General features: G+C 37.1%; 1 protein-coding gene and 2 long non-coding RNA genes across 25 annotated transcripts in view; 1 reads left to right on the forward strand and 2 right to left on the reverse strand.

The window, feature by feature from the left end:
• Window positions 1-20470, forward strand: part of ST7 (suppression of tumorigenicity 7) — a 274827-nt gene that overhangs the window by 155174 nt on the left and 99183 nt on the right. For 18 of the 23 annotated variants that reach the window (XM_024249374.3, XM_024249373.3, XM_024249375.3 and 15 more), the window contains 2 exon segments: window positions 9415-9574; window positions 19791-19845. In XM_024249374.3, the coding sequence (XP_024105142.1) occupies window positions 9415-9574; window positions 19791-19845 (215 nt within the window). 23 annotated transcript variants of the gene reach the window in all.
• The window catches only part of LOC103891196 (uncharacterized), a 62730-nt gene that overhangs the window by 28870 nt on the left and 13390 nt on the right, over window positions 1-20470 (reverse strand). The window contains exon 2 of the long non-coding RNA XR_008527200.1: window positions 2327-2482. This is a non-coding gene — a long non-coding RNA (uncharacterized LOC103891196). The remainder of the gene's footprint in view (window positions 1-2326; window positions 2483-20470) is intronic.
• LOC134761684 (uncharacterized) lies at window positions 9322-10285 on the reverse strand. Its single transcript, XR_010140745.1, has 2 exons — window positions 10157-10285; window positions 9322-9720 (listed from the first exon to the last, which is right to left on the reverse strand). It is a non-coding gene; the product is annotated as an uncharacterized LOC134761684 (long non-coding RNA).

Below are 20470 nucleotides of genomic sequence, written 5' to 3' on the forward strand. Positions count from 1 at the left end.
TTTAACATTTTCATTCAAAACATCTTGGAAATATTTTTAAGTAAATAAATAGAAAAAAAGAACTTTTCTGGATATGATTTCATACTGAAACCAGTAATTCACTCTGATGCTGAAAGGTAGGCTTTTGTCTGTTGTTTGTACATTCCTCCTCTCAGGGGAGGGTCACTGAAGACTGTTACCTACTTTGATGATGCCAGGCACTGATCTAAAGCACTTTGCATGCTAACTCATTTACTCTTCCCCACAGTACAACAAGGTCATTGCTAATGATTGTTTCCTTTTTACTTACAGGTAGGCTCAATAGGTAGAATAGGCCAGTTAGTAACCTGCTTTCGGTCACACAGCTAGCAATGGAGGAGCAGGATTGGAACTCAGGCCATCTTGTTCAGGCAGCCTGCACTCTGTCACTCATTTCACTGCCTCTGTGGTCAGCTGTTTTTCTAGCCTGCTGTACAAATGGTAGGTCTGGACTTTATTCTAGCAGTAGCATGGTGTAGATTCACAGGCTATAAATTAATTACCTCCGTGTGGGTTGTTTCCTTTCACTCTGGTAAGCTAGGCCTAATGGTTGTTTTCCTTTTTAACTCAAAGATGGGGAAGCCCCAACAGCAATAAAGGGATTTCTCTAGAGCCTGGCCGCCTTTGCAGATCTGGGCTGGTGAGGTTTTCTGTGCCCCTGCTGAACCAGATGATCATTGCTGGGCTATCTTATGGTACATTTATCTTGCAGCATTCTCAGGAAGCAGAGGATGCTTCCGACTGATAGGAAACTTTGAGCAAAGGAAAACCTCTCCTGTAGGAACATTTTGAAAGGTCTCTCTCAAAATGCTGGTCTGTAGTGAGAGCTAAATAACTACAGTGTGTACAGCTTTAGGCTCCTGCTTTAGAGCTTGTTGACATGCCTAGCCTTTAGGTACTCAGCTTTGCCAGGCCTCGAAATGAACCCAGGGTAAGGTTTCTATTCAGCCACTATCCTTTTCTGCTGAGTGCATTTCAGGGAGAGGCAGCATTGAGGTAAAGGATCAGGTGCTCTGCAAAATAGCTGTGTGCATGGAAATGCTTAGCAGTTTGCTTCCTGCCCCCAGGGAGACAATTACCTAACTGCTCTCACCTAAGCAATGTCCTAGGAGCCTGCCATGGACATTTAGAGTATACGGCTGACCCTGGGGAAATTGATTATTTGGGGGCCTCAGGATTTCTATGCTGGAGACTAAAATTATCAAATTAAATTTGATTTCTTTGGAAAAGAGAGCTAAAAACAAAGAAAAACCCTGATATTTCCTCTGTAAAGAAAAAGTCAATTAACTGAACAGATATACAATGTACTTAAAAATAAACAGGTTTATATTTTATTAGATATCCCTAATACTTCTTAGTTCACAAGGTGAAAGCTAGCAATGACTTTGTTATACCATCTAGCTCACTCTTCCCTTTTAGTTCCTGTGCCTATACCCGTCCATCCAGCTTTTTCCCTTGCTTAATTTCAAGATACCCTTCTATCTGCTTGGCACAAGCCTTCCCATCCCAGTCCAGTTCCATCCACAAGAACTGCACCTGTCATCACAGTCCAGACCTGCCAAGTTAGTCTTTCATCTGCTAGCAAAGACATGCCCAGCCTCTGCAGGGAGTGTTTATTTCAGTGGAGAAAATCTCTGGATTTTGCTTCGCTTTTGAGAGTGGTAAGGTGGATATGTGCAGAAAATGCTCACCTTAACTATCTCAAAATGTTGATAGAATGCATACAATTCTGTATGTTGCATTGACATTTATACATAGATTCCTATATCCCTATTAAAATGTGTGTGTATGTATTTCATTGGATATAGGGATCAATACACATTTTAATAGGATACTGGATATGTATATGTGTGTATATGTATATAGATATACATATATGTACATATATATGTGTGTGTGTGTGTATATATATATAAATAACAGAGGTATTTTTAAGAGGCATCCAGAGCATAATTTTTAAAAGTCAGACTCAAGAACAGGAAATGGAGAAAATCAGAGTGGTAAATAAAATAATTAGTTCATGGATTAAATGTAAAAGAAGTGTGTTTTTGGGAAAGTGGTAGCAGATGACGATTGAATAGGAATGAGTTATAACAAAAGATCTATTTATTGAGTTACCACTCCATGCCAGGTGTACTATATTAAGCACTTTGCATATATTATTTCATTTAATTCTGATTGAAATTCTGAGTGGTAGGTATGACCAGTGTCTTTATATTGCTAAGTAAAAACAGACACAAAGTTTAAATAATTTGGCCAAGGTTATATAGCAGTTAAATCATGAGATTTGAACCCAGATCTCTCTGACCTTGCCTTCCATCACCTCTTATTCAAAAGTAAAGGAGCGGAGTTGAAGATTGCTATGTCTCCTTTCATTCCTTTTTCATCCATCTCAAGAAGTTGAACAGCACTCAGGTAGCACTTTAATTGATAGGCATATGGATCACCCAAAATGATGGTGATTCTGGAACGAAGAGTGGAAAAAGACACAGGGAAACTTGATTAGAAGGGCTCTTGGGGAGGTGGGGTGGGAAGCAGCCCATAAATGTCAAGCTGTGTCATCTCCGAAGCACCTTGTCTCTTTGACTCTAGAATAAAGAATGAGAGAGATGCTGTGAGAGCCAGATGGTTCGGGAACCTGCAGACAATGAGAGGAAATAGGCTCATTTAACCTTGTCAGATTACAGCTTCTTGTGTTCACCACGGAAGTAAATGATCTTCTGCAGGAGACCCCGTGTCAGGCAAAGAAAGTAGATTGATATCTGTCGTGGACTGATTGTGGACATGAGCATTTGGGTAGAACAGATTAATGATAAGATACGGCAGAAGTGAAGAAGGTGAATGAGCTAATGGCGGATAAACGGACAAAACTGCCGTTTTGACTTTTTCAGCTTGCATTTCAGCCCAAATTGAGAGACTTGAAAGTCATGTAGTTGCAGTGCTGAGGGAGGAATGCTCAGAAGCAATCCACTTTAAATCAGTAAAGACCTAAGGACTAGGCATTCAGAAAACTTGTGACTTACCTACGAAACTTTGCTAGGTAAGGACGGAGTGAAGACTAGAATTTAAATTTCCACCACTCTGCCCTAACATCATTCTGCCTCTCATAAGGTTTGCCTGGGAAGGTGGATAGCAGCAGGGTGTAGTGGTTGATATTTTCATTTTAACAGACACACAGAAGTGGGTCAGGTAGATAAGAAGGAGAGAGTGGGGAGAGGGAAAGAGAAAAGAAAAAGGAAAAGAAAGAGGGAAGAGGAAGACTGCAACCTTCTTTGGAGGAAACATTTTTTCTTTTTCTAATTGGCCATGGGTTAGGCCAGATTTGTCCAGCCTAGAACATAGATCAATGCTTAGCATATTTATCATTATATTTCATTTGTGTGATCGTTTATTGTCTTCTTCCTCTTTAGAATAGAAGCATCACAAAGGCAGGAACCATATCTGTGTTTTTGTGTGCTACTGTATATGAAATGCCAGGGTAAATACTTAGAAAATATTTGTCAAATGCACGTAAGATCCAAGGAATGAATGAATTAACTGACTGCATCAGAATTATCTGGGAGCTTGTTTAAAATGATAGATTCTGAGCACCACCCAGACCAACTGAATTAGAATCTCTAGAGGAGGGACCCAGAGGACAGCTGGCAGGGCTTGGGATGAATGACACAGGCTGGCTTTTACCAATTTTCAGTGGTCTCCAGGGCTTTGCTCAGGAGAGTTACCCTCCCTTTTAGGCCACAGTAGTTAATGCTGCAGTGGAAAATCTCATCCTGTGAACTTAGAGACACTGAGGTGGGGATGGACCATTGGCTGTTGACCTTGAAGAGAGCCTTACTTCCCTGTGTTTTCTTAAAGTCTTGGCAACAGGTGTCCACAAAGGCGGGTGGAAGGGCAGAATGCCAGTTTACATAGCCCCCACAACTGTTTAGGGGAACAGGTGGCTGAGGAGGGATTGGCTGAGATCTAGGAAGCAGGAGGCCAAGACCCACTCAGTTGCTATTCCATATTCCTAAACAAAATATACAGAAACCAAGAATGTAAAAAAAAAAAAAGTTTGGTCTGTCATGAGGAATTAGGAAGGACTTTGAAAGAGGCAATGTGGTAAAAAGAATATACTTTAGGATCAAAAAAGAAACTAAAAATGTTACAGGTATTACTGTAACACATGCCAACTGCCTGGGTTTATCTTCTTAAGCCCAGATAATCCCTTTTGCCAAAAAAAAAAAAAACTGTTTACCACCAGATATATTTTTGAAGACTTGGAGCAGGTGTTGATTTGGCAGTCTTTCTATCTAGGAGTAGACTGCCATAAAGTTTCATATTCCTTCTTCAGTCTCTACCATCACTGTATCTATCCTCCTGTGACATCATTGTCTACTTTAATTCTTAAGAAGCACTTAGCCAGTTTCAAGCTTTGACATCTTTCTATTTCGCATGGGTTTAATGGTGTTGGTGTGGAATTACTAAGCTTTTGCTGTGTGGAAATCTGGAGGCATTTTTGAGTGTGATAATAGGGCGTAGGGAAATTCCTGACACGTGAAGTGTTTTATGTATAGAATATGCAATTCAAAAGAAGAGGAGGACTTATTGGATAGGAAGAATCTAGGCATCTTGAACAAAGAGTCTACTTTTAGGTCTGCAAGATTGATGGAAAGGCCTTGTTTGTTGTTCCTTTGTCAGATTTTTGTTCCCTGCAGGTAAACATGAGACAAGTTTGAAGCTTAGGCCAGCTGGAAACCTGGGTCTCTGCCCCCAGCTCCCAGCCCCAGTGCTCCTTGGTTATCCTCTCTGCTTCTGTCAAATAATAATGAAGGAGCTCACTGGGCATTGGTAACTGGGTCCTTGCCAAATGGATCTTTGTTTTAAATACGATCTGGGCCCCGAGTATAGCTTCTGGCCCTTCTGCCTTGTAAGATATAGGTCCAAACCACTTCCTCAGCCCTCTCATTCCCAATTCCATCCCCACCTCCCTTATTCCCAGAAGATAAACCTAACCTGCACCTCCACTGAGATCAGTGTCACCCAGTTTTTATCCAGTTATTGCCTTCTAACCTGGGAAACAGCTCATATCACACTCTACTTTCCAAAAAAGAATGTCTCCCCCTATTCATTCTTCTTTCTCTTTCTTTCTATCTTAGAGCAAGAAGTGAGAAGTGGTAGGTTACTGTTTTTGTTTTTTTTTTTTTTTTTTTTTTGAGACGGAGTCTCACTGTCACCCAGGCTGGAGTACGGTCCCACGATCTCAGCTCGTTGCAACTTCCGTCTCCCAGGTTCAAGCAATTCTCCTGCCTCAGCCACCCGAGTAGCTGGGATGACAGGCGCCCACCACCATGCCTGGCTAATTTTTATATTTTTGTAGAGGTGGGGTTTCACCATATTGGCCAGGCTGGTCTCAAACTCCTGACCTCAGGTGATCTGCCTGCCTCGGCCTCCCAAAGTGTTGGGATTACAGGCATGAGCCACCACGCCCAGCTGGTAGGTTACTTTTTAAAGGCAGAATGGATGTGCTTCCTACTTGGCATCATGTCTCTGGGTAATTTGTACTCTTTCCCACCATCAGTTTCTCTCTTTCCACTGGATTTTTTTCCCCTAACACAAACATGTGTGAACCTCTCTTTTTTATAAAAAACAAAATGAACACAAAACCTTTTATTGATCCCACTGTTTAGACAATCTGCCGTTACATCAACCAGGCCAGCCCTTATCATCCATCCAGTCAACCTTCCAACTATCCTTCCATTCAGTCTTCTAGTCATCCCTCCCTTTCTCTCTCCATCTCTTCATCCAACATCAACTGAATGCTTACAGTGATCTTATTTTACACATTAGAAAACTAAGCCCCAAGGAATCAAGAAAATCAACCAAGGTCACATAGCCCAGCTATCTAGTTTAAAGGGCTTTTGCCTTTAAACTAAATGGTAAGGTCCCTGTTGACTTCCTAAATCCCAAACCCGCTTGATACTTTTTAATTCTCATCTTACTTGACTCTCTCAGGGGCAGAGCATGAATAGGAAAAAAGCGCAGGAGAGGTTAAGTTTTTAAGACTATGAAATGCATATTTATATTTTAATTTTTTGGTTATCTGTCAGACCAAAAACTGTTTTGTTCCACTGTGACAAGCCCACTGAGCTACTAACATGTCCAGGAAGTGCTTTTAAAATCTAAATTTGTTTATGAGAGCTTTGCTGTTTACATTGTAGGTATGCACCAGGGAAAAGAATTCAAAGTGACACCAAATATGTGCGCATTAAATAACACCATCTGCCCATTTGGATCTGTGCATCTCTTTTAAAATACTGTGAGGTGCTCGCCCAAAGCCTGACATGTTTCAGGATAAGGGAAAGATTTTTATGTTAAGACCCTAGATGAGGACACTGTTTGAAGTTTCAGAAGGCTTTGAGTTCTTCCCTTCTTTCTTTCCAAGTTGTTCATTCAATATTTATTAGAAGGACGGGGTCCTTTTTTATTCTAGTGCCCCCTGTACACAGCAGAGGTCCATCTTTATACTTATGGTCTCTGTACACAGCAGGGGCTGTACTATTGCAGTGATATGACAGACCTGAGAAGGCCTTCCTTTTCCTCCCCAAACAGCTGCATGAATAACCCAGTCTTTACTGAGGTCTATTATTACTGCATTAGAAATACTGGGTGGAAGGTCTATCACCTTTTACAAAGCAAATGTCCAGTTAATACGAGTCATTTTTTACCTTAGGATGAATAATCTGGTCCCATTTGATAGACTACTACTTCTGAATTGGTTTTTATAACTAGGAAAGCACAGAGGGACAGTGTCAGAGGGCACTTGGAAGTAAAGATTTGAAAAAAGGAATGATAGGCTACATCTGTCTGTTTACATGAAGCAAGGGAGCTATAAAAAGTCTTGTTATAGGGCCTTGGTAAGATAGTGACAGACAGTAGGGGCTTCAGGCTAAGTGACTATTTAATTAGCTCTTTGACTTTGGTCAGGTCATTGTACCTTGATGGGTAGTTCTCATTCTGCTTCTGTAAGTGGACTCTACATAGTCCTTTAAGGTCCTTTTTAGCGCTGACACTTTATGGTTCTGCTGGAAGAACTGAGAAATCTGAAGAAACCCAGGGTTTGTGTGTGTGTGATGGGTACAGGCATGCCAGGAGCCTGTGAGAGGTATTATGGATCTGTGACATAGACTTGTAGTGGCAGGGGCCAAGTCTGTAATCTAGAGCACCGCTTGTGATTGGTGTGGAACATGTAGTGCTGTGTGATGGAATCAATGAACTAAGGACTGGCAGGTGCTCCAGCAGCACAATCTAGAAAGCAGAAAATTATGACTTGGGGCACAGAATTTTCTGGGTCCTTTGGAGTCTTCTCTTCTATTAAAGGCAAAGCTATGAATCTATTGAGGGCCTTGTTTAGTGGTCAGGATTGTACAGTGAGCAGTACCCTTCGTCATGATGATTTCCAGTACTTTCTACAAACTGTCTAGTAACAGGCAAAGTGCTGTACTAACCTGAATTATAGACTGGCATAAAGAGGGGTGCCTCATGGCAGCATGTGAGGTGTGCTGCCCATGGGAGGGATGTGCATCGTTAACATAGTAAATGGCAGCTTTGCTATTACTTTTGAAAACCAACTGCAGCAGGCACTGACTTAGGTGTTTTACATGAGGTTAGTATGAAAATTCAGGACCCTTGAGATAAATAATAAATATGATTTCCAATTACAGTTGAAGAAACCGACGTTCAGATAATAACTCACCTGGGGTTATAGACTCCCTTCTAAATCCATGGTGTGTAAATTTATCATTCCTGAGCTTTCTTCCTTTATGCAAAATCCCACTCCTAGTCATTCCAAATATTACAGATTAGTCTTGTCCTTTCTTAACTTGATAGTATATTCTCCCCTCTCTGCCCAGAGAAAATACTTGGATGTTTTAACATGTGATAATTTACGATAGGTTGAGCCCTTTAAAAATCTGAAAATCCGAAATCTTAAGTGCTCCAAAATCTGAAACTTTTTGAGTGCTGACCTGACACTCAAAGGAAGTGCTCATAGGAGCATTTTGGATTTTGGATTTTTGGATTAGGGATGCTCAGCCAGTGTGATACACATATTCCAAAATGTAAAAATATTCAAAATCCAAAAACATTTCTGGTTCCAAGCATTTCATTTAAGGGATACTCAACCTATAGTCAGAAAGAGTAACTCCCTGGGATTAAATCAAGGTGTCCTATTATAGGATTGGAAACATTTCATTTGATTGATACTTCCTTCTGGTCGCTCATAAATGTTCCTTATATCTTTTTAGAAATCTTTAATGGAACAAAACAGAGAAAACATCAGTTTTAAAATTATAGCCCAAAGTCTATTCCAGAGTAGATAATCTTGTTTTTATGGAATAAGTGAGGGTAAAGGTAATTCTATGTTAATTGCACATTTTATGTTATAAAAGTGTAGCTATCCTATGAGACTCTGGGATATGATTGATTCTTAAATTTCTTCTGTGGAATGATTTGTGACTGCCTAAGGAAACCCCCAATCAGGGAGGAGAGACAAAGATGTGGGAGAGAACCGCTTTGAGCAGTGGTAGGAAGTGTTCACTGTAGACAGGCAGAAAGCCCAGGTAAGAAGGGTTGGGGGAGGTCACTTGCTTTTCCAGTGCTTAGGAGGTCCTGACTTCAGTCTAATCATGTAAGCATCATTGTTCTTTCATTACTGAAAGTTATTTTTTTTCCCTTTTGTAATTCACAGTACATAACAATTAGTAGTCTTGTGAACTAGGAAACATTAATGGTGTACAACAGATGCTTGTGTTTATAAAGCACTTCTCTGCAAGTGGAATAATGCTGAACCTCAGTGGCTGGGTGCTATCCATGTGGGAAATGGGATACAGCTCATTCTTTTGTTCTGTAAAACCAGTATTTCCTTAAGGAGGTCTTACCAAGCACCCCTGCTCCTTCCTGCCCCGCTCCCACCCCAATTTTGCTCTTAAGCATTTTACAGAGGTATGGTTTTTATCAGAATATAAAGTACAAAGAACTGGAATATTTCATAAGCCGTATTTCAAAAACTGACTTATTTATATACATTTCTGGAATTGTCTTTCAGCTATGGTGATTTTGTTATTTGAATATTATATATAAATTTGGAGAAAAATAATATTGAGCAGTTCTTAACAGTGTTCTTTTATCCATGATTGATGTTATAGTTTTTTGAAACCAGTATTAAGCAGAGAAAACCACACTGAGAATTTTAAATGTTACTATTAATTTTACTAAAATCTAATTTTTAGAATAAACAGTTTTTGAAATAAAATGTACTTAAGGTGGAATTAGTAAATGTAATATGTTTTATAGGCATGTGTACAGAAGTCATAAATGATAACAGGGACCATAAACACGCTTATTTTTCTGTTCTAGATATTTGAATGGTGGTATTTTCGCAAATATGGAACTTCATTCATTGAACAAGTCTCAGTAAGCCACTTGCGCCCCCTTCTGGGAGGGGTTGACAACAACTCTTCCAACAATTCTAATTCCAGTAACGGGGACTCAGATTCCAATAGGCAAAGTGTCTCAGGTATGGAATTTCCTTCAGTTTGCAATATTATTTGCTTACTGTTACTAAATTATTATTGTTACTCATACTGAGAGAGTAAGAATGTTGTTATTTAAACATTAGGCTTCAGAGAAAAATGCAGTTCATTTTCCCATGGAGTTGACAACCTGTATCAGAGAAGGAGAGTATAAACATCCTAGAGAAAGGAAATGCTTATCTTATTAATTTTACCCTCTTTTTTTGTGTGTGTGAGAGTCTTGCTCTGTCACCCAGGCTGGAGTGCAGTGGCATGATCTCGGCTCACTGCAGTCTTCACCTCTTATGCTCGGGTGATCCTCCTACCTCTGAGCCTAGCAAGTAGCTGAGACCACAGGTGTGCACCACCATGCCTGGCTAATTTTTGTATCTTTTGTAGAGATGGGGTTTCGCTATGTTGTCTAGGCTGGTCTCAAACTCCTGGGCTCAAGTAATCTGCCCGCCTTGGCCTCCCAAAGTGCTGGGACTATAGGTGTGAGCCACTGTGCCGAGCTAATGTTATTTTTTCCCATTTGACTTAACCAATGGTCATTTAGGTCAGTGTTCCCAACCTGATGCTATAGCTACCTTGTCCATAGTTTCTCAAACCTCAGTGAATAGATTCATTTTCTTCTATGATAATTGCAGAATCTTGTGTCTAACTAGATCTGATCACATCACTCCTCTGCTTAAAAGGTATCGTTGGTTCCCATTCCACTGAAGATAAGGCCCAGGTTCCAGATTCCTTAGCAAAGCATGAGTTGCTTGGCAACTTTGGCTTCTGTCACAATCCAGCCCCTTTCCCATATGTCCTGTTTTCTAGTCACATGAAGCCAGTTTTTATTTCTTGAACATGTCATGTTTCTCATGACGCTCTGCCTACAAGTCTCCCTTTTCCCTTATTCATCCATCCAAATCACTATCCAAATCAAATGTCACCTCCTGGGAAGCCTTCTCTGATAGTCTGTACACTCTCTCTCTACTTCTGTTAATCTTTAATATTTCTACCTTTAGCAACACATCAAATTACGTTGTAATTTTTAAGGTATGGCTTTATTGTAGTATCTCTAGCATCTTGCAGTGTCTACTATTTCTTTGAAACAAAGCTGCTGTTACAGCAGTAAGAATAGCATCAACATTTATATAAAGAATAAGGCTTAATCAAGGCATCCACTAAAAGAGACAGCAAAATAATAGGGACAATGGGAAGGGTATGAACTCTTCATTGCATTGAGAAATGATATCAAGAGATTTAGATCAAGTAGAGAGAGAAGGGAAACTTCAATGAAAATACAAATGTATTCACTATAAAAAATGATCTCAAATGAGGATGGTTTCTGTTTTCAATTTGTTAATTTTCTGCAATGTTCTTTGTCATTCAAAGGCTATAGTAACTCAAGTCAGACAAGAGCACAATTAATCTGTGGGATATTCACAGCAGATGCAAAGTGGTAGCAGTTATCTACAACTGCTCATGCCTGGTGACTGAATGATCAAGATTCCTCATTAGAATAATAAACAGCATTTATTATACTAGCTGGATAAAGTAATGTTTTGCTTTGGTGAGGTCTCTTTTCCTTTCACAAAGTGGATGAGTTTACAAAATCTCAGACAATTTTGTTACCTGGCTGAGCAATGCCATCTTTTATATGTGTACCCTTTAGGATAAAATAAGTTGTACCAAGAGGTGCCCAGTACTACTCATAGCTGGCTGGCAGAGTCTATTAAAAGAGTATTGACTTAAAATCTGGAACAAAATTTATGTATACACTGATCCTTGATTCTTATAACCTGGTTAGACAGTTATGAAATGTGGATGGGTTATTTTAGAGAGGAAGAAAAAAACCTAATGTGGCTTTTTAAATTTCTTCTTCCTTATCCTTCAAGTTTTAGAACTGGTGGCTGTCTCCTCAAAGGAGCAAACTACTTTTCCCATCTTGGCTCACAATCTCCTCCTTTGTTTTCCTTAGATTTGTATGTTTTCCTCATGCAACCAGAGCACTTACCACTTTGTCTCCTTCAATAGACAGAGTTTTCCATGGGGATAAGAACTTTGCCTTTAAAAAAATCATATTCATAAAAACCTATACAAGAACAGGTTCATAAGAAGTACTTAGAAAATGTTTACTGAGGTGACAAAGAGACTGAGCTAGGAAATTCTTCCCACCTGTTTTATAAGAGGAGAAAGTACAGGCCTTGCATGCACTCATGCGTTCATTCATTGAGTTTCAATGAAATAGGACACTACAAGAGGCTAGAAATAAAGCCGTGCCTTAAAAATTATAATGCAGTTTTGTAAGTGTTGCTAAAGGTAATAATATTAAAGATTAACGGAAGTAGAGAAATAGTGTACAGACTATCAGAGAAGGCTTCCTAGGAGATGACATTTGATTTAGATAGTGATTTGGATGGATGAATAAGGGAAAAGGGAGACTTGTAGGCAGAGCATCATGAGAAACATGGCGTGTTCAAGAAATAAAAATTGGCTTCATGTGACTAGAAAACAGGACATATGGGAAAGGGACTGGATTGTGACAGAAGCCAAAGTTGGCTAGCAGCTCATGCTTTGCTAAGGAATCTGGAACCTGAGCCTTATCTTCGGTGGAATGGGAACCAATGATACCTTTTAAGCAGAGGAGTGATGTGATCAGATCTAGTTAGACACAAGATTCTGCAATTATCATGGAAGAAATGAATTCATTCACTGAGGATAACCTGTGGAAACTCTCACTTTTGTTTGTATTTTTTACTTGGCTAAGACTGAGCTTTTGGATATTATTACCAATTCAATGATAATATTATCTACTAGTATTCATTTAATATTAACATCTACTAGTATTTACTGATTGCCTACTATGCATTCTATATTTCCATTCATTTCTTGTATAATAGATAACAGCATTTATTTTCTGATATCATAACAGTGTTCAAATAGTTATCCTTAGAAAAATGGAAATTAACTTGTCTAAGTATATTTAGGTCCCCGTCTGCCCACTTCTTGACAATTGGGCTTCTGATATTTGGCTGACTCAGCTGAACAAACATATATATTAGTTTGGAAGTGCCAGATACCACTGGAATAATACCATTGTCTGTTTCTGTTTTTTTGTGGTGATTTTGATTTTTGAATAAGAAAAATACTAAAAAGGTACATTGTCTGAATTTATCTCTACTTTTAATCACTTTCTATTTCATAGTCTCATTTCAAATGCTAAGTATCAAGAAGGTCCAAAGCTGAGGGTTATCAGTGTATTTTCTTAAACTTGTTTAAAAATTCCCATTGCCTTCATAATAATAAAATGACTATTGCCTTAATAACAGAAGGGTGAATCTATTGATTTTCTTGGAGCATCGTAAGATGGCCCATTGCTGAATTGTACATGAAATATAACATGGCTCACAAAGTCTCATGGATGTTGGCAAAGGCAGTGTAATGGTATTTTATTGATTATTTGAGAAAATCATTGAAAAAACTAAGAATAAATGGGAAATATCAGTTATAAGCATTGTTCTATATGAAAATTCAGTGTAGCTCTTTCCTTAAGGAATAATTTGTTTTGAATAAAAGCTGAAAAACATGGCCTACCTAAGAATGACTTGGGATGGGGGTGGTGGAGTGAGGAGTGAGAAAGGTTGTTATGGTTACAGGCAGATTGTGCATATATTTTTAAACTTCTGGATTTGTACAAAGTGGCCTGAATGCAGACTTGCTCACAGTTTGCAGTGATCTTTATCTGTGGGCCAGTGGAGAAATGTAGTTAATTATACAGTTTCTTACTTCAGTCAAACTTCAGATTGTTTGGCTGAAGTTAGCATTTGTGTCCATTCCACTGGTTTTGCTTTATTTGGGAGCTAAACTGCTGTTTTCCTCTCAGATACACAGTTTCTGATAAACCCTGCTTATATATTCTGCCACATCACCATGTTTCTCACTACCATTTCTTAATTCAGCTTAGTTTATGAGCTGATGATAAACAGGCATTTAAAAGGGCCCAGTAACATTCTGAATTTGAGTTTATAGGAACATCTGTTTGATAATTTGCCTTGTTCTCAAATAAGATGCCATAAAGACAAAGGTTTGCAGTGTTTACCTTCTTCAGGATAATGGGAAAAGTGGAGAGTGCTCTGTCACATGAAAAATATCCCTGCCAAAGTCAAGTTTAAATTCTCTAAGATACTTTAATAGCCTCTTGCATAGAATTGGATCTTTAAACAAACTGGTTAGTCACTTGGCTTCCTGTCACGAATCATCTCCTTTTAATCTCTTTTAATCTTCATAAGATATATATGTATATTCCAAATTCTAAATAATTTTAATAATTCTATATAAATGTGTATATTCTAAATTCTGAATTAAATTTTATTACATGGCCAGAAGCAATTTAAGCGCTGATTAAATTCAGATAATAAAGAAAAACAATGGCGATGTAGAAATTCAGGTAGAGTTAAAAAAATACATTCAAGACCTTCGTTGATCCCAAATTTTCATAGCACTAGAACAAATAATTTTATCGATAAGAAGCCATTTGGTTCCAATAATAATAACTAACACTCTTAGTGTTTGCTATCAGCTTTATATGATATTATCTCTTGTAATCCTCACAATAGCCCCAGGAAGCAGATATTATTATTATCTCTCTTTTATAGTTAAGGGAGCTGAGGCATAGCAAGGTGAAGTAATCTGTCCAGGGTCACATGGCGGATAACCTGGGTAATCTTACTTCACAATCCAAGTTCTTAAGCACTTTAAAAAATTGAATTGACCTTGTTCAGAACCTCTATGAGGTGTATAAACCAAGATTAATATAATTATTAAGCAATTAAAATAATAATTTTAGTAAAATTCTGTACTGCAGTGGATGACATTATTTCTGAAGTGACATTAACCTAACTTACTGTAGGAACAGTTCAGTGGCAGGATTGCCAGTGGTTGACAGCTCGGGCTCTGGGGTCAGACAGATGTGGTCCTAATCTTCTGTGTGTGACCTTGGGCAAGTTGTTTAACTTTGCTATGTCTTAGTATCTTAATCTGCAAACATGGGAATAGCAGTAATGTCTACTGCATAGAGTCATTTGAGCATTAAATGAGGTCATGTGGAAATGTCAGGTCAGAGGACAGCCATTTGGCAGTGTGCCCAAATGAACTGATTTCTCTACAAATATGATTGTGGAGAATGGTAGTCACTTGGAGGTATGGCTTTGTGGTCAGCCAGGCTTACTCACTAGCTGAGTGACTCTTTTATATCCAGTCCATTCAGTGCTTTCATTTCAAATATATCCCTCAGCAAAATTGCAAAATGCTACATGTCAAGGACCTTTTGGGCTGCCCTCTAATAGTCTCAATGAGGGTAAACTCACCAAAATCTAATGGATGTGTTGAAAGTGATTATCTTAGCCAGTGTTTTTCACATCTTTTTAAAATCCTTTGCCACTAAAATTTGTGCTCTAGTACAAATTAGATCTCCAGTTAAATGATGATAATACCTAAAATAGTTTTAGTAGCTAGTGAACACTTACTTAGTAAAGTTATTTCATAATTTCCACATTATTTGGTAGGGTTGGTTGACTTAGGTGAAAAATGACCAATGAGAAGTGCATGACAGATGCTGTTATAGATTTAACCATCTCGAGAGTATTCTTGGAGAAAGTAGTACATTATCTTGAATAGCAAGCCAAAATCATGGTCTTAAAATTCACATTTACTTATATCTTTTGTTATTTCATAAAGAATTTGAGATAGTAATGTATTTGTTGAATTGAAAGCTACCTACATATTTTTGTGCCTTTACTTCTAATCATTGTTTCAAAATAACATTTTGAAGTTATGAAACAGTTAAAGCTTAATTATTTAAGAATATGGATATTTTTACTCATAATGATTGCTTTAAATTGATATGAATAATGTAGAGAATTGGGTATTCATTTCTGAGATATCAAAGCTAATAAACATATGCACAATCACTTGTCAGAAATTGACTGGCTTGAGGTTAATTTTATAATACAAGCCAATGAAACTTTAGCTAGCACCCTTTTCTGTTGTACTTTGGAACTAAAGTGTTTAAAAGTGTTAAAAAGTTCCTAATGTTTTTCCAGAGGAGTTTTTAAAAATTGCTTCTCTAGTGAAAAATCTAACTGATGGACTCACAATATTTCCAAAATATGATGTTGCAGGGTTTAACAGCTTTGTTGCATATGATGGATAAGAGTCGGGCAGTCTGGACACCAGGCCTTAATCTCATTTACCATCGACCTTAGGGAAATTAGCTTTTCTGTACTTTTTACTTTTGTAAAAAGGGTGTAATATATACCCCTAACTAATGTATGTAAGGAATGTAGATAAATTGAGCTTTAAGCCCCTTTACAGAAAGGATCCATGAAAATCAAGCTCATAGCAACAACATAAGTTGCCGCTACTACTGTTTGTAATAACATTGTCATGCTTATCCATACTTTAGATTCTGAGAAGAAGTGGTAACTTTTTAGTATAAGAAACCTTTCTGGGCCATGAATTAGCAATTTATAACTTCTGAAGTCCGCATGACTAGGGATTTTCTATCTTTTTTTTAATTTTAGAAAAAAGTTTTCAGAATTAAATTGGGTGTAGAATAATATTTTCTTTCTGTGTGATTAAAAGCCCTGTGACTATAGAGCCTTTTTGTTTTGTTTTGTTTTATGAGAATTGAGTTCTCTTCTCTTGAGTATTGTGACAAAGGGAAAAAGTCTGTGGTTCTCTCAGAATATTTATTCCCTCTGTAGAGCTTCTTCAGGTGGGTGCCAGTTAGTTCAATACCCTTTTCACTTTTCTGCCAAGGCTAAACGTTCCTCTAAGACATAAGCTGTTATCTTTTTTTTGTAATCCACGGCCTAATTGAGAGATTAATGCATAATTACCCACTCAATACATGTTTAAACCACAGTCTTATGAGTGATAGGGTGGGCATTGTAGAAGAGTAGAAGAGTATGAAAAGACATGAATAAGTATGATCGTGATGGAAGGTTTTAGTAGGGAATAGTGAGAGGGAGGGCTAAAAAAAAAAGGATTAGAGCTTGCTTTTAGAAGTACTTAGCTGTAGATAGTAAACATTATTCTTTAGGTTCTTTGTCTCTCACAAAGAAGCTTGTAATGATCTCATTATGACAAAGTAGGGAATCTCTTCCTCAGACTTTGGAAACTAAGCAAGTGCTATTCAATATTTGCTGCTGCCCTTTTTCTTGAATTTCATTCTTGCATGTGTGCTAAGGATGGAACATTTCTGTCAGCACTTGTGAGTAGAGACTGCACTGTGAATTGCTGCATATGGAACTATAGAGAGCATGTTTGTTGTATCAAGGGCATATTTTTAACTATATTATTAATGATATTAGCAAGCTTGTGATGAAGTCCCAGTCAACTTCTAGTGCATCTTGAGGGCATTAAAATTGTTGATGTTAATGGAGAATGGAAAATTCCTTTTTGGAGGTAAAATTTTAAATCTGATTTGAAATAAGGAATTTATTCCTTAAAGGAACATATAAGAAACTCTTACCCTCTGGAGATCTGAGTACTTCCTGACTTAAATCTTCATATTCTAATATGCTTGGCATTTACATCCTTTGTCTCTATCACTAAACCATCACGCAGCCTGATATTTATGAGGTATGTTCCCTAGAGTGATTCTAGACTGAGTTTTTGCAGTCAAGATAAGATTATGGAACAGAGGGACAAAGAAGAAATTAACATAGCTGTGGCCTAATTTTAAAGCACAACTTTGACACGTGCTCATGTGTGACCTCTAGGTTGCTTGTTTCTTAAAAGAAAAATATACCTGTCTTGCACCTTCAATTTAAAGGGCATAACTAATGAAGACATTTCTTAGGTACTTCTTCATTACATGTTTTATTCTCACTTAGAACAGTTTACGTCTGTTACAATTACTTAGATCCTTTTTTCTAAGTTTTAGGGATAGTTAAACTGAATACAGCACACATATATGACACCAGTGTTAACACAAATTTCTTTTTAAGCTCAGTTCTCTAATGGAAGTCATAAAAGCAATATTTCACAATGTTTGCTGCACCCCCTGCTGGCTGTATTGTGACACTTCTTAAATAAAGAGCATCTTTAGATACTGCTCAGTGAATACTTTAGGTATATACATGATTTATCTTTGGAGTAATTTTTTGTTTAGAAATAATTTCAATTGCATCTGATATATAATAGAGTTGAAATTTTAACTGAAAACAGTTTTCTTTGTAATTTGTCAATTGATGTTTAAACAGTGTTTATCCTTCCAGGTAGTATAGTGATGTATTTGTTGGAGACAAAATATTTGCCCTAGCCTTTTTACTAATATTTCAGATGAAATTCAGTGGAGAAAAAGCATCTCCCCAGATGTCCTTGTTTTATAGTAAATAATTCTACCACGAGGATCCTTATCCATAAATCTATATTCATGTTTATTTTGTGCTAGATACAAATCTTGCAATATTCATGAAGCTTTAAGAAGAGCACTTTGAATCTTAAAAGAGATTCTCTGAGCAGGGGTTGGCAGTGGTGAGGTCCAGGTAGTTATAATAGCCATAAGAGCAGGGATTATGGTTATTGAGCTCACCAGTGTGTTTCAAGCCATGATCTGGAGTAAAGGTGTTAGTGATTCCTCTAAGGGGAGAAAAAGTAATTACAGGAAGCATAATTTTCTAGTTAATGCCATATGAAGTGACAGCCATCAAATCTCAGTTACTCAAGAACAAAATTCAGAGATGCTAAATTAAGTGGACAAAGATCATTTTCTAAATGGCAAGTTAAGCTAAGTGACAAAAAATTTAGGGCCATTATTTATAAATATTGCGTAAATTTTAAGTGGGATCCTGCCCTAATTTAGAAATAAGTGCATCTTCTTTAAATGAAAACATGTATTCCTGTTATGTGTATATCCTTTACTATTTTAACAAATATTTATTGAGATTACACACATGTTCCCAGAGTGCTTTGTGTTCTCCATTATCACACTGTGTTGAAATTGATGGTTTACTTATTTCCTCCAGTGGGTGCTCAAATTAATGCTTAGTGGATGGATGGACGTTGAATGTACAGGACTGAGGGTAGGATCCTAATGAATCACCATGTGGCTTTCAGTGTCCTTTGGATTTCTGCAATAATTGCTCACTTTTTTGTACATATGTTATTGGATGTGGTTTTTGCTGGTTGCACACACACACATAGATGTTTTGAATACTATTAACTGATTTTTTTATAATAAAATCTTATTCATCCAAAATCTAGTATTCTGAATCAGTAGAAAGTCTTAATCATAGACTGTTTTAAAAGAATTGTAGTTTATTAGTCATATGCTTACCATTATAACACAGTCTTAAAGCTAACGGTTGGCTTTTCTAAGTTAAAGTCCTTTTGTTGTAAATTTCTGTGGTCCTGGTATAATGAAAAGGTGTGATCTATTAGGATGTGCTAACATGATCATATTAGTATGATGATTAGTATATGTATCTATGCAAGTAAATGATATTAAAATGCTTTGAGACAATTTCTTTTCATTGCATTTCTTCCTACAATATGGTAATCTTATTAATTTTCTTATTCCTTTCCTGTAAGGCAAAAGCAAACTGGTAAATTATCATAAAATCACTGTTAGCATGAACCCAAATTAAGACTATAAGGCTGTTTGCATATTATACTCTATAGTTTGTCTTGTCATGTACACCGTTATTGTGAGATATGTTTTTTTGTTGTTGTTGTTGTTGTTGTTGTTTTTTTTTGATATTTTTCGTACTTTATTCCAGTGTGACATATTTAAAATACATATCATTAAATTTCTGGTTAATCTTAAACACGGAAATAAAGTGAGATATGTTTTAGACTAACAGAAAATAGTTTTACTTTTGCCTATACTTTTATCTGTAAGGTTTTAGAAGTAAATTCATAGAATCAGTTTGGACCTCTTGAAATAATTTTAGGAGTTATGAACTAGCTGATTTTGGCATGCATCTTGATTTGGCAAGTGAGGAAACTCAGGCCCAGAGAGATTAGGCAAAACTTTCCAAAGTCCCGGAGCCTGAGCCACATTTTGTGATTAACCACCCAGAGTTTTTCCACATTGCTTCCCACGTAAAGGATAGAGAATAGAATTATCTTATCAAATGGCCAGGAAGGGTGTTTTGCTGAATTAATTAGCTTGTAGTGTCACTGAACTTACGTGTAACATTTTCATATTTCTCTTTGTTGCAGAATGCAAAGTATGGCGAAATCCACTAAATTTATTTAGGGGTGCTGAATATAATCGGTAAGCATTTTGACAGCTTGGGAAACAAATGGGTCTGGTTCAGAGAGCAAAGACAGCAGCAAATGTTTTTGCTGGTTCATTTAGGGGTCATTGTAACAGTCTATGTAGTGCATCATTTTTTAATACTATCTTCAAATGTTTTGATTTTTCTGTTTTATAAATATTTTAGCACTAGATTTGGGATAATGTACAAAAATGTGTAGTTTTTAGAGTTTTTGTATTAACAGTTATTCTTTTCAATATATACTATACATTGAAAACATTTTGAAGCTTACCTGGAATATGGTTATAGAGATGTCACAGAAGTTATGTTGGAATTTAGTTTAGCAAAGTAATTAGGCAAATTAGAATTTTCATAGCTTTAGGAAAGTGTCTATTCATAATACGAATTAGGGAAGGTTTTCATTAGCAATGGCTTGTAAATTTTAAGACAAAAACACAGGGGAAAATGTTTATTTCTTTTGACTGATATAATTCCTGAAGGGAGAATAAGATGATTTTTAAAAATATTTTTTTATTCATTAGCAAAGCTATTTTAGTATTCAGTTTATTCATTAGCAAAGCTATTTTAGTATTCAGTTAATGGTCTATATTTCAATGCCTCTGCAGCTTAATATTTTATAGG

Source organism: Pongo abelii, chromosome 6 (genome assembly GCF_028885655.2).
Source record: "Pongo abelii isolate AG06213 chromosome 6, NHGRI_mPonAbe1-v2.0_pri, whole genome shotgun sequence".
Taxonomy (NCBI): domain Eukaryota; kingdom Metazoa; phylum Chordata; class Mammalia; order Primates; family Hominidae; genus Pongo; species Pongo abelii.